Here is a 20,471-nt window from a genome sequence, read left to right as displayed (position 1 = left end):
AAAAGAAAAGATACGGCACAAGAAATGCACAATATTAGATAAATGTTTCTCATTAATTTATGTGATTCTCTTTCCTTGACATTATAGGAAGGTTTTCTAAGACCCTTCCCTTTCTCCAGCTTTGTCATCGTTTTAATGACCCTTCAGCTGCTAAAAAACACTGCTGTTTGCACAAAAGGAACAAAATGGAAATACCCAATGGAAAAAGCACTAAGGCCACAGTCAGTATTACTAATCCCCACATTATATTCCCTACATAGCTGTTATTCCTTCTCTTTGTTGTTTACTTACAAAGAACACGTGATGGAGACAAACATGAAACGAGAGGAAGCAACGGCAGCAAGATGGTTTTGTGCTTGACTTCTACCCTCTGTGGAGGAAACCAGACTGAGGGCATGGGAGATGCCCAGAGGCAAGCAGTCTGTCCTGGCAGCACCAGCTTCAGGGACTTCCAGACAGAGCACCAACAGGATTTGGGGTAAATGCAGTAAGCACATCCTCATCCCTCCTGCATTTCTTGCTGGGTTCATTGAGCAGGACAAGAGAAGGCTCTGACATGTCAAAACCAATGTCCATACTCTGCTTAACATTGTAATATATTTGGCTTATATTTTTCCCAAAGCCACCTCCCACTTCCATCAGGCCCCTGCTCCTTGTCAACACGCTCTTACTACAAACATGCTGATTCAGGGGCTGTCCCATTGCTTTGGGCACAGACAGAGCCATGGTGCTGCCATGCTCTCTGTGTAAGGCTGCTGTGGAACAGTAGAAACCTATGAGAGAAACTGAGATTGATGCAACAATGCCCCTTGTTGCTGTACATCACAGAAGCAACAGGGGGTGTGGGTGTCTGTGAAGAGCTGTGTGTGTGTGTGTGCACAAAACCAACTTGTTCAGAGATTCTGTACAACAAAACATCCTTCCCCTTCCTTAAGACCCATAGATGGATTCGGTTGCACTGCTTTCCTGCGCTGCAGGACTACAAACAGAAGCTGCTGTGTAGAAGTGCTGGGCACCATGGCACATCTAAGTCATGATGGGTGGGTTGAGGCTAAGTCTACCAGGCATGGAAAGAACCATGGTCTGTTATCTCCTGTGAGCTCTTCCACTTGCAGCTGAAAGCCTCTCTCCCACTCGTTACACAGGAGGTGACACTGCTGGGCTAAACAAGAGCCAGATAGAAAAGCAGGTCATGGCCAGAAAAGGAGATGCCTCCCAGTGCTGCAGTGCTGGTTTCATCTTCAGCTAGGCCTGTCATCCTGCTTATGGTGATGGGTTCTTGGCCATCATATTGCTAAAAATCTCCATCTTCTGACGTGCAGCAAATGTGAGGGCCAAATGCAGCCTCATTACAATGGGGTGCTTCTTTGCAGCCACTGCTGCCTTTGCGGTATTGTTTCCACTGCAAAAGCCACAAAGTGCTTATGTTGCTTGCTCTGTTTTCTACTCTTCATTTCTTTGTAGCACACTAACCAGTTTCCTCTCAGGGAATGTAAGCATCATACTTAACATTTCCACAGAAAGGAGAGAGACTCCCACACATCTGAAGGCAACATCTCAAGAGATGATATGTAGATGTTCCCACCTCTAATTCTTTAACCTAGTGATAAGTTAATAGACGTTCATGCCTGAGTGCTCCAATTTCCCCTTTTTCTGTAACTGGGCACCACTGAAAACAGCTTGGCCCCACCCAATGACTCCTGCAATTTAGATGTTTACAAACAGCGATAAGCCTTGCTTCCTCCAGGCTGAACAACCCCAGGTCTCTCAGCCTTCCCTCATACAGGAGATGCTCCAGGTCACTCATCATCTTTGTGGCCCTTCCAGGCCTGCTGGACTCTCTCCAGCAGTTCTTTGTCTTTCTTGAACTGGGAAGCCCAGAACCAGACACAGTAGCCCAGATGCAGCCTCCCCAGGGCAGAGTAGAGGAGGAGGCTCACCATGTCTTAACTACAGTATGTTCCTTAGTCACCAGAGAGGTGATGGACCAACCAGGTACAGATAAGCATTCATTTGCCCAGCTTCAGGGAGTTGTCCATTGCCTGGCTCAGTTGATCTTACTTGACAGGTACAGAGATGACGTTTCTCTGCTGACAGACTTTGAGCTCAATGTGAAAGTGATGCTACAGTTGCTAGCAGGTTTGCTATAATACAGACATGGTAATGTACGCCAAGGGGGACAGAAGAGAAGTTGTTCTTAGAAATACATTCAGAAAAGACATGATCATCTAAGTAAGTAATGTTTCAGACAAGATGTGACACTCTCCGGAAGCCATCAGCTTAACAAATGCTTAAATATGCATTTGATGCTTTGTACAATGTTTTATTTTATACTGCTATTATAACCCTGGAGAGAGTGAGAGACAGTCCAGTACAGGTAGCTGGGAGGATGAGAGGTGAGCCAGGAGACTGAGCACTATCAAATGGGTAATGTAATTCAACACCAAAGGCATTTATTTCTAAGATGGGCCCTGAACAGCCTTCACACAGGTCCACACACAAAGAAAGGTCTGAACTTTGAACACAAGTCATCAGCACAGCTTGTTAAGCTACAGTCATTATAAGGATTTGTCCCACTGGTGCAGTGACTGGGAGGCATGTATGCAGGCATGAGATGCTCATCTTCCCAGGAGACCCTGGATTTGTACCTTCTGAACTGTCAACATGGGTCCCAAAATTGCTGTCAAATGTGACCGTTTCTTAAATGGTGGAGTGATGATGGCAAGCAAAAACCCTTATACAGCCCTGTACTTACACACAAGGAAACCTGGCCTTTGCCACCAGGGCATTAAAATGGAAACCTCTCAGAAACATCTGAGTGACCTGTCAGTTGGGCCTGAGTGAGCTCCTTTACACAGCTGCTCATGGTGGGTAGATGGGGGGCAACTCCTCATAGCGCAGGGACAGCAGGACAGGTTACCTTGTTCCATCATGCTCCAAGCACCAAGCAGACTCAGCACAGAATTACCTGGCCTTTACCACAGCACAGGAAAGCACAGGCACCAAGCTGACATGTTTCTGGTTGCTTATACCCACTGTTCCTGTTGTCAGCAGGCAGGGGTAAAGGCTAAGGTGCTGTGTCAATGCATTTCTGAGAATTTCTGGGTTTTATGATCTTACTGAAGCAGGCAGAGGAAGTTCTTGGTTTAATGCTGGGGAAGCAGAGGCAAGCTGAGGCTTTTCACAGCATGTCTATCGATGCAATACATCAGCCCCCTCTTTCACTTGTGCGAGTCAAAAGGAAAGAAGCACCTCACACATTAACATGGTTAAGAGACAAGTGTTGTCCGCCTGACAGCTTCAGCAAGAAGCTTCCCTTACATTCCAGGCAGCCAGACCACTCCATGCACTGCAGCCCAAGCAGACCATGCACAGAGAAAGCTATAAATCCTTATTTGTATTTGTCAAATAACAAACCTTTGTATTTCCAACAACAGGTAAGCAAGCAAAGCCCCTCATCAAAAACTAAACCATCTGAATTAAAGAACCTCAGACCCTCAGTGTGTGAATCCAGACTGACTGCTGGACAGCTGGCTCTCTCCTTACCCATGATGCTGAACCCCATCCCTGCTATCCCATGTCCCATTAGTGCAGGTTCAGCTCCTCTTTCAGAGGAGAAATCCGAGGCCCACCACAGCAACAAAAAAAAGCTTTCACTGGAATGCATACTGGTATTGCTCATTGCTTGGAGTCTTATGTCTAAAGGCACTGCTGGAATTCTTTTCCAAAAGGCCAAAACTTGGCTATATCATCTTTTTCTTCCATTTGTTTGTTTGTTTGAGGATATCCTAATACAACTTTTAGTATTAAAAAAAAAAACCTTTTACACTCTTTAGTTTTGTGAAAACCCATTATTTTTACATATATATCATACCAGCTTTGTGTTACATGCTAACCAGAAAAATAAGCCAATTAAAAGTAAGCTCTCATTGGCCATCTATATTTGCAACCTCTACAGCCACCTATATTTCCTTTATTGTTTGCATTTGATAATAGCACGGTGAGCAGCCATTCTCCCTTGTCCTAACATTGCCCAGGTAAAAAGTCAGTCTCCCTTCTGTTTATAAGCTCCCCTCAAGTACTGGAAGGCCACAGTGAGGTCTCCCTGGAGCCTTCTCTTCTCCAGGCTAAACAAGTCCAACTCTCTCAGCCTGTCTTCACTGCTGAGGTGCTCCAGCCCTCTGATCACCCCTGTGGACCTTCTCTGGACCCTAACAGCTCCACATCCTTCTTGTGCTGGAGGTCCCTCACCTGGACACAGAACTTTAGATGAGGTCTCATGAACGCAGAGCAGAGAGACACACAATCACCTCCCTCTCCCTGCTGGCCACCTCTTCTGATGCAACCCATGATAGCATTGTGTTTTCCATGAAAATGGTAAAGAAACAATTATTACACATTTCTGAAACAAGTTAGAAAACACATCTTTTTATTAGGAACGAAAAACAACATCATGGCGGGGAAAATGGGGAACAAAATAACTCCAAACACCAAAACCAACCATAAAAGAACAATAGCTGGGTACGCAGCTACCCGCCGGCTCCCCCGCCTGGCACCGAGATGCACATTGCAGCAAGGACAGCCGGAGGGACTGCGAATTGCGGCTGCCCTTGCAGACAGCGCAGCTCTGCGGCAGCCTGCATGCACAGGCAGATGGCCGGCTCGGTCAGCCTGCGGTGAGTAGCTAAACCATTACGCTAAAGGCACTAATGCTTGCACTGATGAACGATCTCAGCATCATAATCAATATTTCTGCCAAAATGAATGCGTCCAAGCCCCAGGCATTCTTCTGCTGAAAGCAAAGAGAGCTGGCAACAGAACTTTTGGAGATCTGGCACCCTGAGCATTTACTCTCTGGTTGAAGGTACCGGTGGGGTCTGGAGCAGCAGTTCAGATTAATGTCCAGCATAGCACACGCTTTGCCGAAGCCTTGGTCAGACTTTCTTGCAGGGCCCCTGAAAAAATGCTTTGAAATTATAGAATCACAGAATGGCGTGGGTTAGACAGGACCTTAAAGACCTACTGGGGAGATAGGGCTGCCCAGGGCCCCATCCAGCCCAGCCTTGAAAACCTCTGGAGATGGGGCATCCACAGCTTCTCTGGGCATCCTGTGCCAGTGCCTCCTGATAAGAGACTTTCTCAGGAGACCTGCAGTGGTTCCTGGTTTCTACCTGTGACTGGCATGCCGCCACATCTACCTGTCCCACCTGCCCCTCGCAGGAACCACTGGCTGGCAGAGATGGGAGGCATGGAGCAAGCAGAAAGCAGGAGGCATCATCCATTTGATGCCAGGTGTCCTCAGAGCTCCACAGAGTAACTGCATGCCTGCTAACAAGCAAAGCACCAGAGAGCTGCCCAATTTTTCTACTGAACCTGGCAGCCCAAGGTCCTGAAGCCACACATGTACTTTTTCTTTTTTTTCTTTTTTTTTTTTTTCTCCTGTAAATGAGCTCAGCAGGCCTAACACATCACATCTTCCCCCTGCTAAAATCTTTCAGACCAATTCTTACATCGAGACTATGGGATGCAAAGGATGGGTGTCAAGGGACTCGGGAAAGGGCAGAACAATGAGCGTATCAGATCAGTTATCAATTGGGTCAGGGAAACAGTTCGAAGCATTTTCCTGGCTTTCCACATCAGCTATCACCTCTGGGTCCGCCATTTCCCCAGGCTCTGCTGCTACTGGGAAGTTTTCTTCCACCATGGGCTGAGGCTCAGTGCCTGAATCAGTCCGGGCAGTGTCTGGAAAAGAAGGGAGAGGTGGCTCATACATATGTGCATGACAGTAATCCTTGCAGAAAAGTTTTCCCCTCAACTCCCATTGCTGCTGGCTGTCCCCACCCCAGGCTTCTACAAGCCTGATTTCAGTATGCTTCATAACCACTCATTTATTGAGCTGTTCATCGTGGTTTCTCTGTAAGATAGGTTGGCGCTGAAAGCTCTTTGAGCCCAGCAGCTCAAAATACCGAAGCCGAATCTATTCAGTTGCATTTGAACCATAAAAGTTTCTTATGTGTATATGTAATATATTCTCACCTTAATACTTTTCACATGCAATTCTGCTGTTACTAACTTGTAGAGAAATTAAAGACAGGATGCATTGCAAGTCAAGCTAAGGCTGAGGATTTTTTTAGACAAAATAAATCCTACTTATTTAAGATATTAATATTGAGCAATTATCTGAATCACTTGCATCTCTGTTTTTTTCTTTCCCTACATTAACAAATGCTTTGTTAGTAGTCATTTAGGGGTGATGCTTCTTTAATAAATGTTTTTAATCAATTGAAGGCAGGGCAAAGAAGCATCTAAGAATAGAAAGTACAGCTGAGTGGGTGAGATGCTGCGTGCAGTGCAGTGAAGAACAATAGTAGCAGAGCTCAGGCCATGCTATGACCTATGTAATGCTGTTCAGGTATGTGATATCTCTTCTGGTCCTACTTCAGCTGCTGATGCATTACTGCAGAAGGTGCTGCCAGCATTTGTATTTGTTATACAAATTTGAAGGAGTCCCAGTGCAAAAAGCACTCATTAAGGTTGGAAAAGACCACTAAAGTCACCAAGTCTGACCACCAACCCATCCCCATCATGCCCACTAACCATATCCCTCAGTGCCATGTCTACACAGTCCTTGAACACCTCCAGGGATGGTGACTCTACAATGTCCCTATTGTTAGATGCTGTCCCAAGGACAAGGCCTATTGAAACAATGCTGCTACTTATAAAAAAGCAACTGCAGAGGACAGAGAGAGGTTATAAAAACTGCAGGAAAGCTGCTACTTTGGAGCAAGGTTGCTGGTTTTTTTTAGATACGTATTTGAGCTCTGCAGACACTGGCACAGTCTGCAACCTGTACCCTCTGTGGGATGCTGATGAGATGGCTGCTGCTCCATCTCACTGCTGGGTGAAGAAGAAGCTACCCCTGAGAAGGAGCAGAGTGTGGGTGCTATGTTGACAGATGCTCTTCTGCAACACCTGCGGTGTAGACAGGCCTCCCCTCCAGTCAGCTCCTTCCCAGCAGCCATATGCACCCATTTTGTGCTTTACCCTCTCCAACAGGCTGTCTGATGTAAAACAAGTCACTGGGCCCACCTGGAACTGAAGGACAGTCAATCTGGGCAGCTTGAGCCTCCACATGGTCTCCATTGGGGGGGCTCTTCACACCTTCACTGGACACCACCGACATTGTTATTCCATCATCCTTTTCTTCCTCTGTAAAGTCAAAACCAGAGGCTTGAAGGAAAGAGGTCCTGCACATCCCAGCAAGAAGCCAGGTCACCAACACACTTGAGCCTCCTCCTCACAAAGCCCTGGCTCTACTCCCAGAGCAAACAGATGCCAAGGACAAAGGGCTGCTCCCAACTTGCCAAAGACCAGCATGGTCATGCTGGTGGGCTCACAGCTTGGGGTGACCTCACTGGGCATGGGCAGAGAGCACCTGAGGACAGGTGCTGGCAAAATAAAGCTGGCAAAAGCCTTCTGGTCCTTTCACATCAGACCCCAAGCAAGGTTCAGCTTTCTTGCCCATAAAAAAGAGGTTTTGCTGTGCTTATTTCTGGAAAGCACATGCAAGCTGAAACAGGGAAAAGCAAGGTTTTATCCAGGACCACACTGGGCATAAGAGTTGTCTATCAGTGAGCAGGATTCTGCTCCACTGGGCCAAGGAGAGCTGGGTGGAAGAGCGCACCTGCCAATGTGAGGCTATTTCATATCGAGGTAGTTTCAGCCCCAACCTGCACACACAGTTCTCTGGGAGACCCTTCTGGCAATTAGGGATCCCCACTCACCTGAGGGTACAGCGATGAACTTGTGCTTCCTCCTCATGCAGCAACAGATGAGTGAGGACACAACAGCCACCAGGATGGCCGCGGCCCCTGCACATCCTGCCAATATGTAGATGAACCATGGGTACTGCAAAAGGTCGCCTGCAAGAGGACAGCATTATAATTACCAGGGTGGGAAACCCTCTTTATCCCCAGTGGTGAATCTCCACAGCCAGATGAGGAACAGGGCTTCGCTGTTGCTTTATTTTGGATCAAGGGTGCAAGAGAAATTCTGACCTGTGACACACCATCATACATGTCACATCACTTACGGTATGGAGTTTTTTTTCCACTAAGAAGCTTGTGCAACCCACCACAAGGTCTATTTCTGCCTACTCCAAGCAATAACATCTCAGATCATCCACGAGCTTCAATCAAATTTAACAGAAAAGGTTTGACAGATACTACATTTCAAGAAGTTTTATGAAAATCTACAGTGAGAAAGCTGCATTTATCCCTCTTCCTGGAGCAAATAATAACCCACAAAATGAGTTAGGCCTTCATTCATTTATGTAGGTTGCTCCGAAAGTAATGCCTCCTATTTATTTCCACAGAAACTATAACAAATACAAAGAGCACAATAACATTATTTGATAGATAGTCACCACCATTAGCTGTGCATTTTTTACCAACAGTGAACAAGAGTCTGCATGCCACACTCATAAATACCTGCACCAGCATAGGTGACCCACTGTTAGTGTTGCCACTGCTGAAATGCACTACCCACTGCCTCACTGTGCTTACATCCACTGTTTGGTCACCAGATTCACCAAGCACTGAAGATCAACGAGTGTCCTTTTTTCCACATGGAGGAATTCAATGACACTCTGCCACCTATCACAGGGCAACAATGTGTAATGGGATATTTTTGGGGAAGGTTCTACCTGTACTGCTATACCACCATTTGCTTCTAATGTTGGTGGCCAACATAATAAAATAGGAGGTAGTACAAAAATTGAACTCATTTATCTTCATTTTTTTCTAGTAAATATAATAGCTATAGATCAATTCTTATCAGCATGGCTGCATTTGGTGGGGAAAAAAAGGGTAGAATTGCTGCTACTTCCTTGCTCTCACACTCTTCCCAATGCACATCCATCCCAAAACAGCTATCACTAAATTCCCCCATTGGCTTTTGAAGAGGAAAAGAGGAACAGATATTTGAGCCAGGGGACTGGGAAGCCACCCAGAACAAACAACAGTAGGTGTCAGCAGTCGTGTGGTTTATCACAAGGCTTGACTCAGAGCTCATGGCTGTTTGCCTTCTCGTTCCTCAGCGTCTCGGTTAACTTGTGTTTGTTTGTTCTGAACAACCTTAGGTCAGTTCAGCTGGACATAGGATGGCTGCTGCACAATTGCTAGTGCCATATCTGTACAGGCAGGCCCATGCCGCCAATATAATCTAATGCAAAATGCCCATGGCAGCTCTGCAGGGTACCAGAACACATGATGCAGGGCTCAGGTCAATATTTTTGCTTTCATACCAACTCTACATCAGCCATATAAGAAAAGGCAGTACTTGATCTGCTGCAGAGTTACAGCTTTGCAGATGGTTTTTGAAAACACTAGGTATTGCTGCACAGCACAGTTTCTTTACCAACCAAGTTTGATTAAATTATTTACAGCTAAATTAGTCAAAAACATTATGACTACCTTCACTGCAAAAGCCATTCACTTGCATCTCCATCTGTGATATCTAATCAGGTTGGTTTTGTTTTTATTAAAAGTTAGTTTACAACACTGACCAGTGTTTTGCATCACTAAGTTCTAGTAGTCCTAGGATTCAGACTTACTGTCTCATTTAACTGTAGCCTCATTCAATCAGATCATTGGGCATTTATGAAAAGCTTGTAGATGGGTGAGGTCACAGTATCCTCACAGAGAAACATAACCAAGCAAGGGACGTATTTGTACAGTCTGATAAGGAAGATAATAAGTCTTGAAGGAAGTCAACAGGATGCTTTCTAAGGGAGGATGTGGTAAGTCTGGAAGGCAGCTGCCCAAGGACAGGAGATTTCATTTTCATACCAACAGCAACAACACCTTTGATTCCTATTGCAAGAGACCAAAAGAGACGTTTTCTGGCACTGCCATTACTCACCATAGCTGCAGGAGAGCACAATGGGCCTGGTCCTCATGAGGCCATGATCGTGTTTAATCTTACATACAAATTCCCCAGGCACAGTTTTCTCCAGGCGGACCTTCTTTCCACCATCCTTAATACAAGCTTCGTGGGCATTCAGCCGAGAGTTGTTCAGCAGCCACTCAAATGTCATGCTCTCGTTGCTGTCCATGTCACAAGTCAAGTCTGCAGTTCCATTGGGGAAGCACCAAACATCAACGACTGGCTCTGGTCACACAGCATAGGGCAGTGGGGAATGGAGAGGGAAGAGAGACAATGAGAAGACTCAGCAGTGACTGAGGGCTCTGCACTATCAGGAGGGCTCCCACCACATTCACTGTTAGCCAGGGAGCACATCGCTAAGTACCCACACTCTTCAATTGCCAGATCCCAGCTCTTGACAGCACTCACCCAACCCTACTGGTGACACTTGGTCAACATTTTGGGGACACACTAAAAACATGGCACCTCTATTTTCCTTGTTAAAAGTGAAAAAGATAGCAACAGAAGACCACGATCTGAGGACACACTAAGCTTCTGCTGGCCAGAGGCTTCCTCTATAATCAGTGGGTAGTTGATTACACCCATTATAGCTTCAAAGGAGAGGCCTGTACTTCTGCTGTTTCTGTATCTGCTTCTGTTTTAGAGAGGAATTAATACAAACCATGCCCAAGGTAGGTATCAACACCAGACAATTGCAGTTAGTTAGATAGAACAATCCAGATGAGGACATTTTATACTGAAAGAGTACACCACTGAATTTCTCTTTAGTCTACTGCAAGGATCCAGCCTACTTCCTACATCTGCCACACTGCAAATACATACAGACAGGTTGTATGATTTTATGACAGTAGCCCAGAGAGGCTGAGGATGCCCGGTCCTTGGAGATGTTCAGGGCCAGGTTGGATGGGGCCCTGGGCAGCCTGGTCTGGTATTAAATGGGGGGGTTGGTAGCCCTGCCTGTGGTAGGGGGCTAGAGATTCATCATCCTTGAGATCCCTTCCAACCCAGGCCATTCTGTGATTTCTGTGAGTATCTATGCAAACATCAATGTAAATGAGTTCAGAAATCGTTTTCCTCAACTTTGACATCATCTTCAGCCTAAATTCAGTGAGTCCAGAAATACCTTAGAAGTTAGGGAAAGAATTTCACAGCTATGTGGCAACAGAACACAAGGGGGAGACAAAAGTTCCCAGAACAAATTCATTGAAATAGAGGTTAAAACCAGGACACTTGGCAGTATTTGCATACTTTCAGCCCCCAGTCTTTTAGCTAAGGAGTCACATCCTTGACCTACTCTGTGGCAGCTCTACTCATTTACACTTCAGTGGTGTAGGATTCATTTGTCTTCACTGAGATCACTTTGCTTTGACATGTTCGTTACATTTTTATGCACTTCAGTTTCTCTTAGAAGCCTGTGTAAGTGAAAGGTCTGTAAAAGGAACAGTGAAGATTAGGACTGGACCCATGGTCACCGGCTGTCTAGAGCACTATTCAGCAAGGGGCTGAACCTGTTCAAGCCTTCTCTGTACAAAATAAAGCAATAAGCTGTACTCTGAGTCAAAGTGACTTCATTTCCATCTTCTCACTTCACAGATAGATGAACAGGCAAAGGAAAGGAAGCAGGGGAAGCAGGAATTCTGAGGTCAAAGAGATAATATCAGGACAATTGGTAAAGTACCCTCTGATGGTCCTTATACAGACAATGCAACAATGCTGATCTCCAAGCTACTAGTGGACATCTGAGAACTGATACAGGTTGGTTTGTTTAGCAATAGGGATTCATGAGTGTATCATGAGTAATAAAGGAATGCTGCTTTCTAACACTGCATTGGAGTTAGAAAGCTTTTTTTTTTTTTCCCCCATGGATTTCAGATTACAAAACCAGAAAATCACATTTGGACTCTTTCACTACCATTTCTCGACTACATGAAGCAGTCTATTCATGAGAGCTATCAGGAATATTGTTCTGGAAATTGATATCTCCAGTTGCATATCTATGTACTGTACACTCAGCTTTACAAACACCTCATGCTAATGTCACTTACATCAGGGGGGAAATAGCCTGTAGCTCAACTTACTGGCTTCTTGAAGGAAGGCTCAACAGACCGACAGCATAGGTGTGAAAGCATCCTTGAGCTTTCATTCATCATTACTGCTCCCTGAGACTTAACAAAGCTGTGCCTGCTTCTCCAGAGGTACTTCTAACTCCTAAAAGCTCAAGAGGCCTTTCAGAAAGAAATTCAAGCCATCGGCTTTCAGCCAGGCTCACACGTTCACAAGCTATCTGTTGCTAACAGGGCCACTTACCGAATACTTTCAGTGTAAAAAGTACTTTGGTATCGTTGAAATAAAACTCATAGTTTCCTTCGTCCTCTTTCTCCACTCTCCTCAGCACTAGAGAGCCATTCTCCAGTTTCAGCCATCTCTTGGAAGAAGGGTGACACTCGGCCAACAAAGTATCTTGTTCCACATCCATGGAACAGTTCTTATTATTCCAGCTCATTTTTGGGACATTCTGAAAGTTTTCAGCTCCTACAGGGAACTTCGCTGAGCTGCCGCTGAACACACCAATCATGGTAGCAGAGCCTGGAAGGAGAACACAGAGTGTGGGCAGTGAGCTTGGCACATCTACCCATCCAGCCTCAGTAGCCTCTCAGAAAGGTGAAAGCCCAGGTGAGACAAGAGGGACCCACCCCTAGGGATGGGCTGAGGACACCAGGAATTGAAAGTCAGAGGAGTAGGAAGGGTGACAGTATGCTATCTATAAAGGCCAGTTTTTTCCCCAGGTACCATTACGGTCATGCACGCACCACACACACTGCTATGGATGTCTCAACAGCAGGTCTTTGCCCAGATTTTACATGGTCCTCTATCACCCTCCTTGATCACAGAGAGTCTGTACAGAGAAAGATCCTCAGGGCACCAATGCCATGCATCTGGTGCAGATGGTATCAGAATCAATTGCTGCTTGCACAGCTTCATTTGGGTAACAAAGGAAAGCTGTGGCAGTGTTAGTTTGACTAAGTCTGGTAGTATCCCTGCACATGATTAAGTTCCTGCACTCAAGTCCCGGATGGGTAAATGGCAAGAACAGGACCACATTGCTCTCCAGTCCCTTCAAACAGCACTCTGCATACCAGGACCTTATATTCTCCATTGAAATGCTTTTGCAGTCACAGTGCACTGAGAAAATACTATATTGTTAGTTATCACCAGAGTACTGAAGTAAATACAAGATTAATAATAAATACTTACTCTGGTCTAGCTGCCCCCTTCATAGATTAGCAGTTAAATTACTTGATCTGTAGAAATCTGGTAGAGCCCTAAAAGATCTTAGACTAATATTAAGGTGTCAGCTCATCTAGGCAAATCTGTACCACAGCCTTGTAAAGAAAAATCCAACTTACCATCAGTAACAGTCGTTATCACCAGCAAACACTGCAGAATAAAAGGAGAGTTGAAATCCATTTTAAAGAGCTCCTTGCATCATATGCAGAGAAGACGATCTGGCTACAGAGCCCAGTGAATATAGCGTTCAGGAAATGATGTCAGAAGCAAGAGTGAAAAAAAAAAAAGAAAGAAAAGAAACCCCATACAAAACCCTATACTGGACAGACTGAATAATGGTTCAAAATAGACCCGCAAGGTTGCGGGTGACTGAACTCAGACTGAACCAAGACGAGCTGCGGTGCTCTTTACAAAGTCCCACACCTTGGAGCTAGTTGCAGGCATGAGAACAGGACTGAGAGGTGAGGAGAAGGCTCCCCTGGTCAGTGTACCCCATTTCCGAAGACCTGAATGCAGAGACCAGGCAAAGGGGAAACACCTATTTCTTTCATGCCCCACAAAGCGAAGAGAAATCCAGCCAGCCAGATAAAGCACAGGGCATGCAGATGGGCTGATTTTCTGCAGTGCCAATGACTGTCACTCACCAAGTGCCTCACCAGCAGGAAGGTGTGAGAGGAGGCTGTCCCTCTGCATTGAAAAAGCTATGCTACTCACCTGAACTTTGCAAGGCTTTTCCAGAGACACAATGGCACCTGTGAGGCAAGGAAGCGCTCTGTACAACTGTCCCAGTTGCAGAATATAAGCTAAGGCAAACTTGCACTGCAGAAATAGACCAAGTACGACTTGAAAGCCAGTCTGGCTCTATTTGGAGCACTGCTCCCAGAGATCAGACTGAAAAGCCAGTTCTGAAGAACCACTGGGAGCTGGTTATCCACAGCACCTGAGTGCAAGTATGTCAGTCACTTGGTTCACCCTCACTGAGATGACTTGAAGCTCACTTGTGTTTTACACAGAGCACATAGGAGGATTACACAAGCAAGGCAGCAGGAACTGCCACAGCATGAGAGCCAAAGATCTGGATTTTTTTCAGACACACTTAACAGATGTGCTTGGGAACAACAGTGACAGGGGTTCAGGATGCAGCTGCAGTTCTAATGCTGTGGTGCCGTTTCTCTGGACTTAAACAGCCTGTTCAGTTAAGGAGGTTCCCCAAAGTCCAGCTCTTTGTATAAGCATGCTTATAAGGAACGGTTAAAGCCCTTGCATTGCAGTCTGTACTATTATTCAAACAATTTATCTTTGCTCGATAATTCCTCATTTCAGCCAGCGATCCCTCTGACTCCTTGGCAATGACAATGAAATCTCCCTCCTGCTCTAAGTGTCTAAGATCTACAAGTTCACTCAGAGCTACCACAGCACCATCCTATCTGTGCTGTACATACATAGGACAGTCCTAAATTGATCTACGATGAGACAGAAATAGCCTTCTCTGAGAAAAGCAGTGAAGTGAGTCTTTAGACACTTGCAGCCACGCAGGGGACAGGGGAGAGAGAAAAGTATTTAAAGAAACACTTTCGTTTCCTTCTCTGCAGCTGCAATTACTTAAAGAAATTGTCTTTCCAAATACTGCTGCAAGATGGGGGCCAGCTGCCCGCCTTGGATGTTTGTGTCCAGCTTCACTTCACCTTCACGTTGGAAGGGTGAGCTGGTTGAACTTCAGGGTGCAATGCTGCACTGGAGGCAGGAGGCAAAAAGGACAGCTTACGTGAGGGTTGCTTCAGAACATTGTCCCCCAAAAAGCTCAGAACCTCAAAAAAACAACAATTTGCCCACCTAATGCACAATCCAGCAAGTGTTCAGCTTCTCCTCTAGTCAGTGAGAGCAGCCTTGCAGAGCTCACTTACAGATTTGCAGTGAAATGAAAGAAAAATATGGCCTTTCAGCTGCAGCTCTGTTGTTACAGAAGACACTCTGCATGACGGTGACATTGCGGTGTCCAGCATTTAGTCTCCCTCGCAGTGACTCCAGGGCAAATGAGTACATTTATGAGTTCAATATTTCTGAGTGCTAGTGCCCCATACATCACATGGGATGTGAAGTCCCATTAGGCTCCTTCTGTCCCTCAACACCCTTGCGAGCTAGAAGACCGAGCTCACAGCCAGCATGAAGATGACAGCACATGCACTGTCTGTGCTGCCACCCGTCAGCAGTCTCCTCTTAACATCAACCCTCCCAGATTCAATATAAGGTATTTTTCAAAGTTAGTGTTTAATCTTGTCTGACATCAACCAATGAATGCTCACAACACCTCGGAACTGCTGGGGAAATTACTTCCCCTTCTTATGTGAAGATGCAAAATTCTCTGACAAAAAACACCTTGTGGGGCTTAACAGAAACCACAAGTAGAAGGAAAAATGAAGTAAATCTTTTCTCACTGGCTGAGCTGCAAGCTCAGAGGGCCATTTTGTCCTTTCAGCTGCTGATAGCACTACTAATCACTTCAGCTGAGGAAGGAGACTGGTTCTCTACATGGCATGAGGCCCTGATGGAGCACAGGACACTGAGAAGCCTGAGCGAGTAAGTAAAGCAGGAAATATGCTGTGAAGCACTATGAAGAAAACGTGTTCATCTTAACTCCCACATCTGCCTTTAAATAGGCCAGTGACCGCCTGCAGTGCACCTATTTTTGCTGTTACAAATAGACGCAGCCTGCCTTCACACGGAGCAAAGCAGCAGAGCTGAGTGCTGGAGCCTCGCTGCACAGAAACACCAAATAGGTACAGCAGCTGTGGTGGTGCTTGTGACTGGCTCTGCAGGCCTGAGCTGCTTCTGGGGGTCAGCAGTGCCCTTGAAACCATAGGGTGAATATAATAGAATCAGACTGCACCCCGGGTTGGAAGGGACCGGTAAGGATAGAGTCCAACTCTTGGTGCCACGCAGGACCACCCAAACCCTATGTCTGAAAGCAATGTCCAAATGCTCCCTGATCTCTGAAGGGCAGCAAGACTGATGAAGGGCTTGGAGAATACACCCTACGAGGAGAGATTGAAGGAACTGGGGCTGTTTAGTCTGGGGAAAAGGAGGCTGACCGGGGACCTTATTCTCTCTTCCAATACCTGAAAGGTGCTTACAAGCGAGAGCAGGGTTGGTCTCTTCTCACTGGTGACAGTATGAGGGGAAATGGCCTCAAGATGCTCCAGGGCAAGTTTAGGTTGGATAACAGGAGAAATTTCTTCACAGAAGGGGCTGTTAAGCACTGGAATAGGCTCCCCAGGGAGGTGGTTGAGTCACCATCCCAGGTTGTGTTTAAAAACTGTTTAGATGTGGTGCTCAGAGACATGATTTAGCAGAGGGTTGTTAGAGTAAGGGTACTATGGTTTGGTTGTGGTTGGACTTGATGATCTTTAAGGTCCTTTCCAACCTGAGCAATTCTGTGACTAATTCTAATGCAGGGGGAGGGAAAAAAAAAAAAAAAAAAAGAGTTCTTGGTTTGTTAAGTGAATCTAGCCAAAGAGCTCTGGTGCACCAGCAGAGCAAGAGTAACCAGAACCATGGGCATAAGTGAAGGTCCTCTCATGGACCTTCCTCTTGCCAAGGGAATGAAAGGAACAGCTTCATCCTCTAAACGCAGATGAGGACTTTTTCATGTTAAGTGTTTAGGGACAGTGCTGACAAAATGAAATAAACCTGTACAGATAAGCACAATGAGGCACAAAGAGACAGCAAGGGGATCTCCAGCAGAAAGTCTGCCATACCTCAGGTTCATCTCCATGAGACACACACCACTGGCCCTCCTCTCATGCTTCCTGCCACAGCATTCACTTCTGCTATGCAATGCTGAGGCAGTCTGAGAGCCACTGAACCACACACAGGCTGCTGTCCTGTCTAAAATAAACCATCCAAGTAACAGCGCATGGCATGGAGGATGCTGAAGGGGCAAAGGAGACAAGATCTTTCACAGTACCCATGAGCAAGCTGGAGATTTAATCTGCAGAAGCCCTCTGCTCAAAATAAACCAAGTAGAAAACATACAGTAGCATTTTTATCTGATGCACATTGTCCTCTCTTGGAGAGCAGACATGCCCTGTAACACACTGCAGAGAAGTCCCATGTCTTCAAAGCATGGAAATAGCAATCTGGAGAGAGATTTTCAGCTCTCATTTCTGACAAGTTAAAATCCATGTGTTTGTCACAAACAAGTTTTCATATACAAGCTTTCCCCTCCAGCTCTCCCTGGTGTTGAAATGAGACTACTCAGGGTTACAGAATGAAACCAGACTTCTGTTCATTAACGGCTGCCACCATTCTTACACCTTCTCCCTCTTGTTGTATCAGCAAGTACCTCCCACTTTTCCCCAGCCATGAGCCAGCACCAGGATTAGCATCTTAAATTCACCCCCACCTACACACAACCCCCAGTTCCACAACTGCTGAGCAGCCATACAAGGAGATACCCAAGCAGATCTGAGAACTGAGCAGCAGACACACAGCAGAGGTACTGAGCTATGGTGCTCTGTTCAGTACACCCAGTGCTGTGTTCCAGGTGAACAGTCCAACAGCAGGGTAGTGCATCACCGTGTCAGAACACCACTGCTGAATCCTCTCAGCCTTCTCACACACACACTGCTTAGTGCACAGGCTTAGGATACCACCTGTGAAGGTACCAGTTCTGCTGCCATATGTTCCAGCATCAGCTATTGCCTGTATCTCAATGCTCACCCATCATCCTACTTGACTCCTACCCTTCATTGGCGTTAGAGGAAGGTATATTTCCATGAATTAGTCACATTAGGACACAAACTGCCACTAGCTGCTGCAGGTCAACTGTTTCTGTTCATTTCTAACATCACTTACAAGACTCGGACCAATTTTAGTCCCTGGTCACTAACACCTGAGCTCTGCTTTGAGGCTGCCATCAAGTGACTGTCAGTGTCTCCTGCACACAGTTCTTTGCCTTACCTGCTCTTAGGTAACAGACAAAATCATCTCCAACAGAGGCTCTCAGCTCCTATCAGAGTTTTTCTGCAGTCACACTCTCACTCCTCAAGTACCAGGCCATCCTTTTCATCTTTTCCTGATTGTCTTGATTCATTTTGGTGTAGTAAAAATCAAGATGGCAAAATCCCCCATGTTGGAAAATGAACTGATAATTTTGTTTATATTGCTGGCTTCAGTTTGCTTAGGTACACACTACTTACAAAAACAAAGAGATCTCATCAGCTAAAATTAATAAAACTCTTCTAATGGAGTAGTTCCTGAATAGGTCCAAACTACACTGCGACAGAGTTTGCTTTGCAATGGAAGTACAGGTAGACCTAAGCCATCTGAAACAAAGGAAGGACACCATGAGACTGACTTTAACATCTTGAAAGATTAAGAATACGGACTGAAGGATTTCTACCTTATACTTTCCAGTCCTCTACAGCAGCACTTCTGATCACTTGCACACATAGACAAGTATTCTTATGGAGGTTCACAGTCTAAAGCGAATTTCTGATGACACTAACAACCTTAAAGCACTCCCAAATACTATGAGGTATGCAGATCAAACTGATACTCACCTCTGGTTCTTTTCTCTGGAGCCCTTCTTTCTATACACTTATCTCATTGGAGACTGAATTGCTGTGTATTCACCAGAGTTTTGGAGCTAGAGATTTCTCCAGAATTTAAAAAAAATCATGAGGGAAAAAAATACAGCTACAAGTTGTCACTTGTCAATTCTGAAATGACAACTTAAGAAATCCATCACTTCTTTTGCCTAAATCCATGATAAGGCTTATTTGCAAAACTATATTTCATTACTTAGTGATGCTATTCAAAAAGCAATGGAAAACTCATGGACAGAGATGGCACGCATTTTCACACTCCAGTTAAAAGACTCTCAGTTCCTTACTGTATCTTAGAGGCATCATATACAGGTTGGTAAAAATTCTTCTATACACTACAAGAAATGTGATGGAGGGATAAAAGTAACACTCTGAGACACTCAACACAGCACAAAACGCTATTCTTAAGACTTTTAAATCTATCTTACACATGTAGTTGAAAGCCTCTTTTGTAAAGAAGATAACCAGATACATCATATCTCTTGACAGCGTACTTCCTCCAATCCTCTTGAAGTGCACTCTTGAGAACTAAGGTCCTGTTAGGTAAAGCATGAAACGTACTGCTGACTGAAGAAGACCAGTTCCTCCAGACATTCAGAAAGATCGAGAGAAGCCATACCAGACAGCTCAGTGTGGTTGTTACTGCAGCAGATACATTCTTCAGCAATAAAGTGTTATAGGGATACTGGGCTATAACTGTAGGATAGTCATGTAGAACTGATCAGAAATTGAACTGGAAATTCAAATAGTTCTACTCTACAGATTCTGCCAACTTGCTGTTAGATCTCTTGGAAGACTGTTTTTGTGTTCCTCTTTGTTTACTGCATTTGCAAAGTGTGTATTATGGATTAGTATTTAACTAAAGTGTTTAATTAAATAATTTGCAATTCATCAGTTCTTTAGGACACACAATGGGCATCATATCATGGGACAACCATGAAAGATTTTTCATCAAATAACACAAGTTCAGGAAATATTTTTATACAGTTGGAATAACACAAGTATAGTTAGAATAACAGAAGTGTAGTTGTAAATAGATTGACAGAGGGTAGCCCAGAGGGTATCTAAGGAAAAGACTCACCAACTCTGAGGCCTTCCATCAAGATGGATACTCGCTAACATTAAGGCTCACCACAACAACTCCACAAGGAAGCAATTTCCAGGAAGATATACTGCCTTAGTGGTGGTCAGCCCTTAAATGGGATCTAGGAGAGGTGGAGTCAAGCTCCACCCCTTCTGGGAGCACAGCTGAATTACCTTCACCTGTGCTCCCACAGCTGACTCATCACTTGCCTCAGATGGTTAATCAGAGGTTCAGACTGTGATCAACAGTTTCCCTTACAATCTTGGAACATCCTTATCCAGAAAGAAAGAGCTTTTAAGGGTTTTCTATCTTCTCATCTCAGATCCTCTGTGCCTTTTCCAGTTGTCTACTGCAGTCAGAACCTCCTTTTTCAAAGTTTTCAAGGCTATCCACCCAATACAAGGAATGGCCTAACAAACTGGTACACTTTAAGTGAGCCAGGTCACAAGTCTCTGCAATTTAGGCAAAAAACTGGGGTCACCAGATGCAGGTCACACTGTATCCCATCTATCATGCATAGCACAAACGTAATACAAGGACAATGCTTG

General features: G+C 45.2%; 1 protein-coding gene across 2 annotated transcripts; it reads right to left on the bottom strand.

The window, feature by feature from the left end:
• Positions 1-4,399: 4,399 nt before the first annotated feature.
• On the bottom strand, positions 4,400-20,013 carry LOC107321952. Of its 2 annotated transcripts, XM_015879481.2 has the most exons (8): positions 19,921-20,013; positions 13,948-13,985; positions 13,353-13,383; positions 12,253-12,531; positions 9,922-10,170; positions 7,785-7,922; positions 7,090-7,209; positions 4,400-5,742 (listed from the first exon to the last, which is right to left on the bottom strand). In XM_015879481.2, the coding sequence occupies exons 1-8, from the start codon at positions 19,937-19,939 to the stop codon at positions 5,582-5,584; spliced, it is 1,035 nt and encodes a 344-aa protein (XP_015734967.1). In that variant the 5' UTR covers positions 19,940-20,013; the 3' UTR covers positions 4,400-5,581. The 2 variants fall into 2 exon arrangements, with proteins under 2 accessions (XP_015734967.1, XP_015734976.1); XM_015879490.2 differs by lacking the exons at positions 13,948-13,985; positions 19,921-20,013 and having other exon boundaries at positions 13,353-13,859.
• Positions 20,014-20,471: the final 458 nt, after the last annotated feature.

The sequence above is a fragment of the Coturnix japonica genome, chromosome 1 (genome assembly GCF_001577835.2).
Source record: "Coturnix japonica isolate 7356 chromosome 1, Coturnix japonica 2.1, whole genome shotgun sequence".
NCBI classification, from domain to species: Eukaryota; Metazoa; Chordata; class Aves; order Galliformes; family Phasianidae; genus Coturnix; species Coturnix japonica.
Note: the sequence above shows the minus strand (reverse complement) of the source record. Positions and strands in the feature narration are given on the sequence as shown.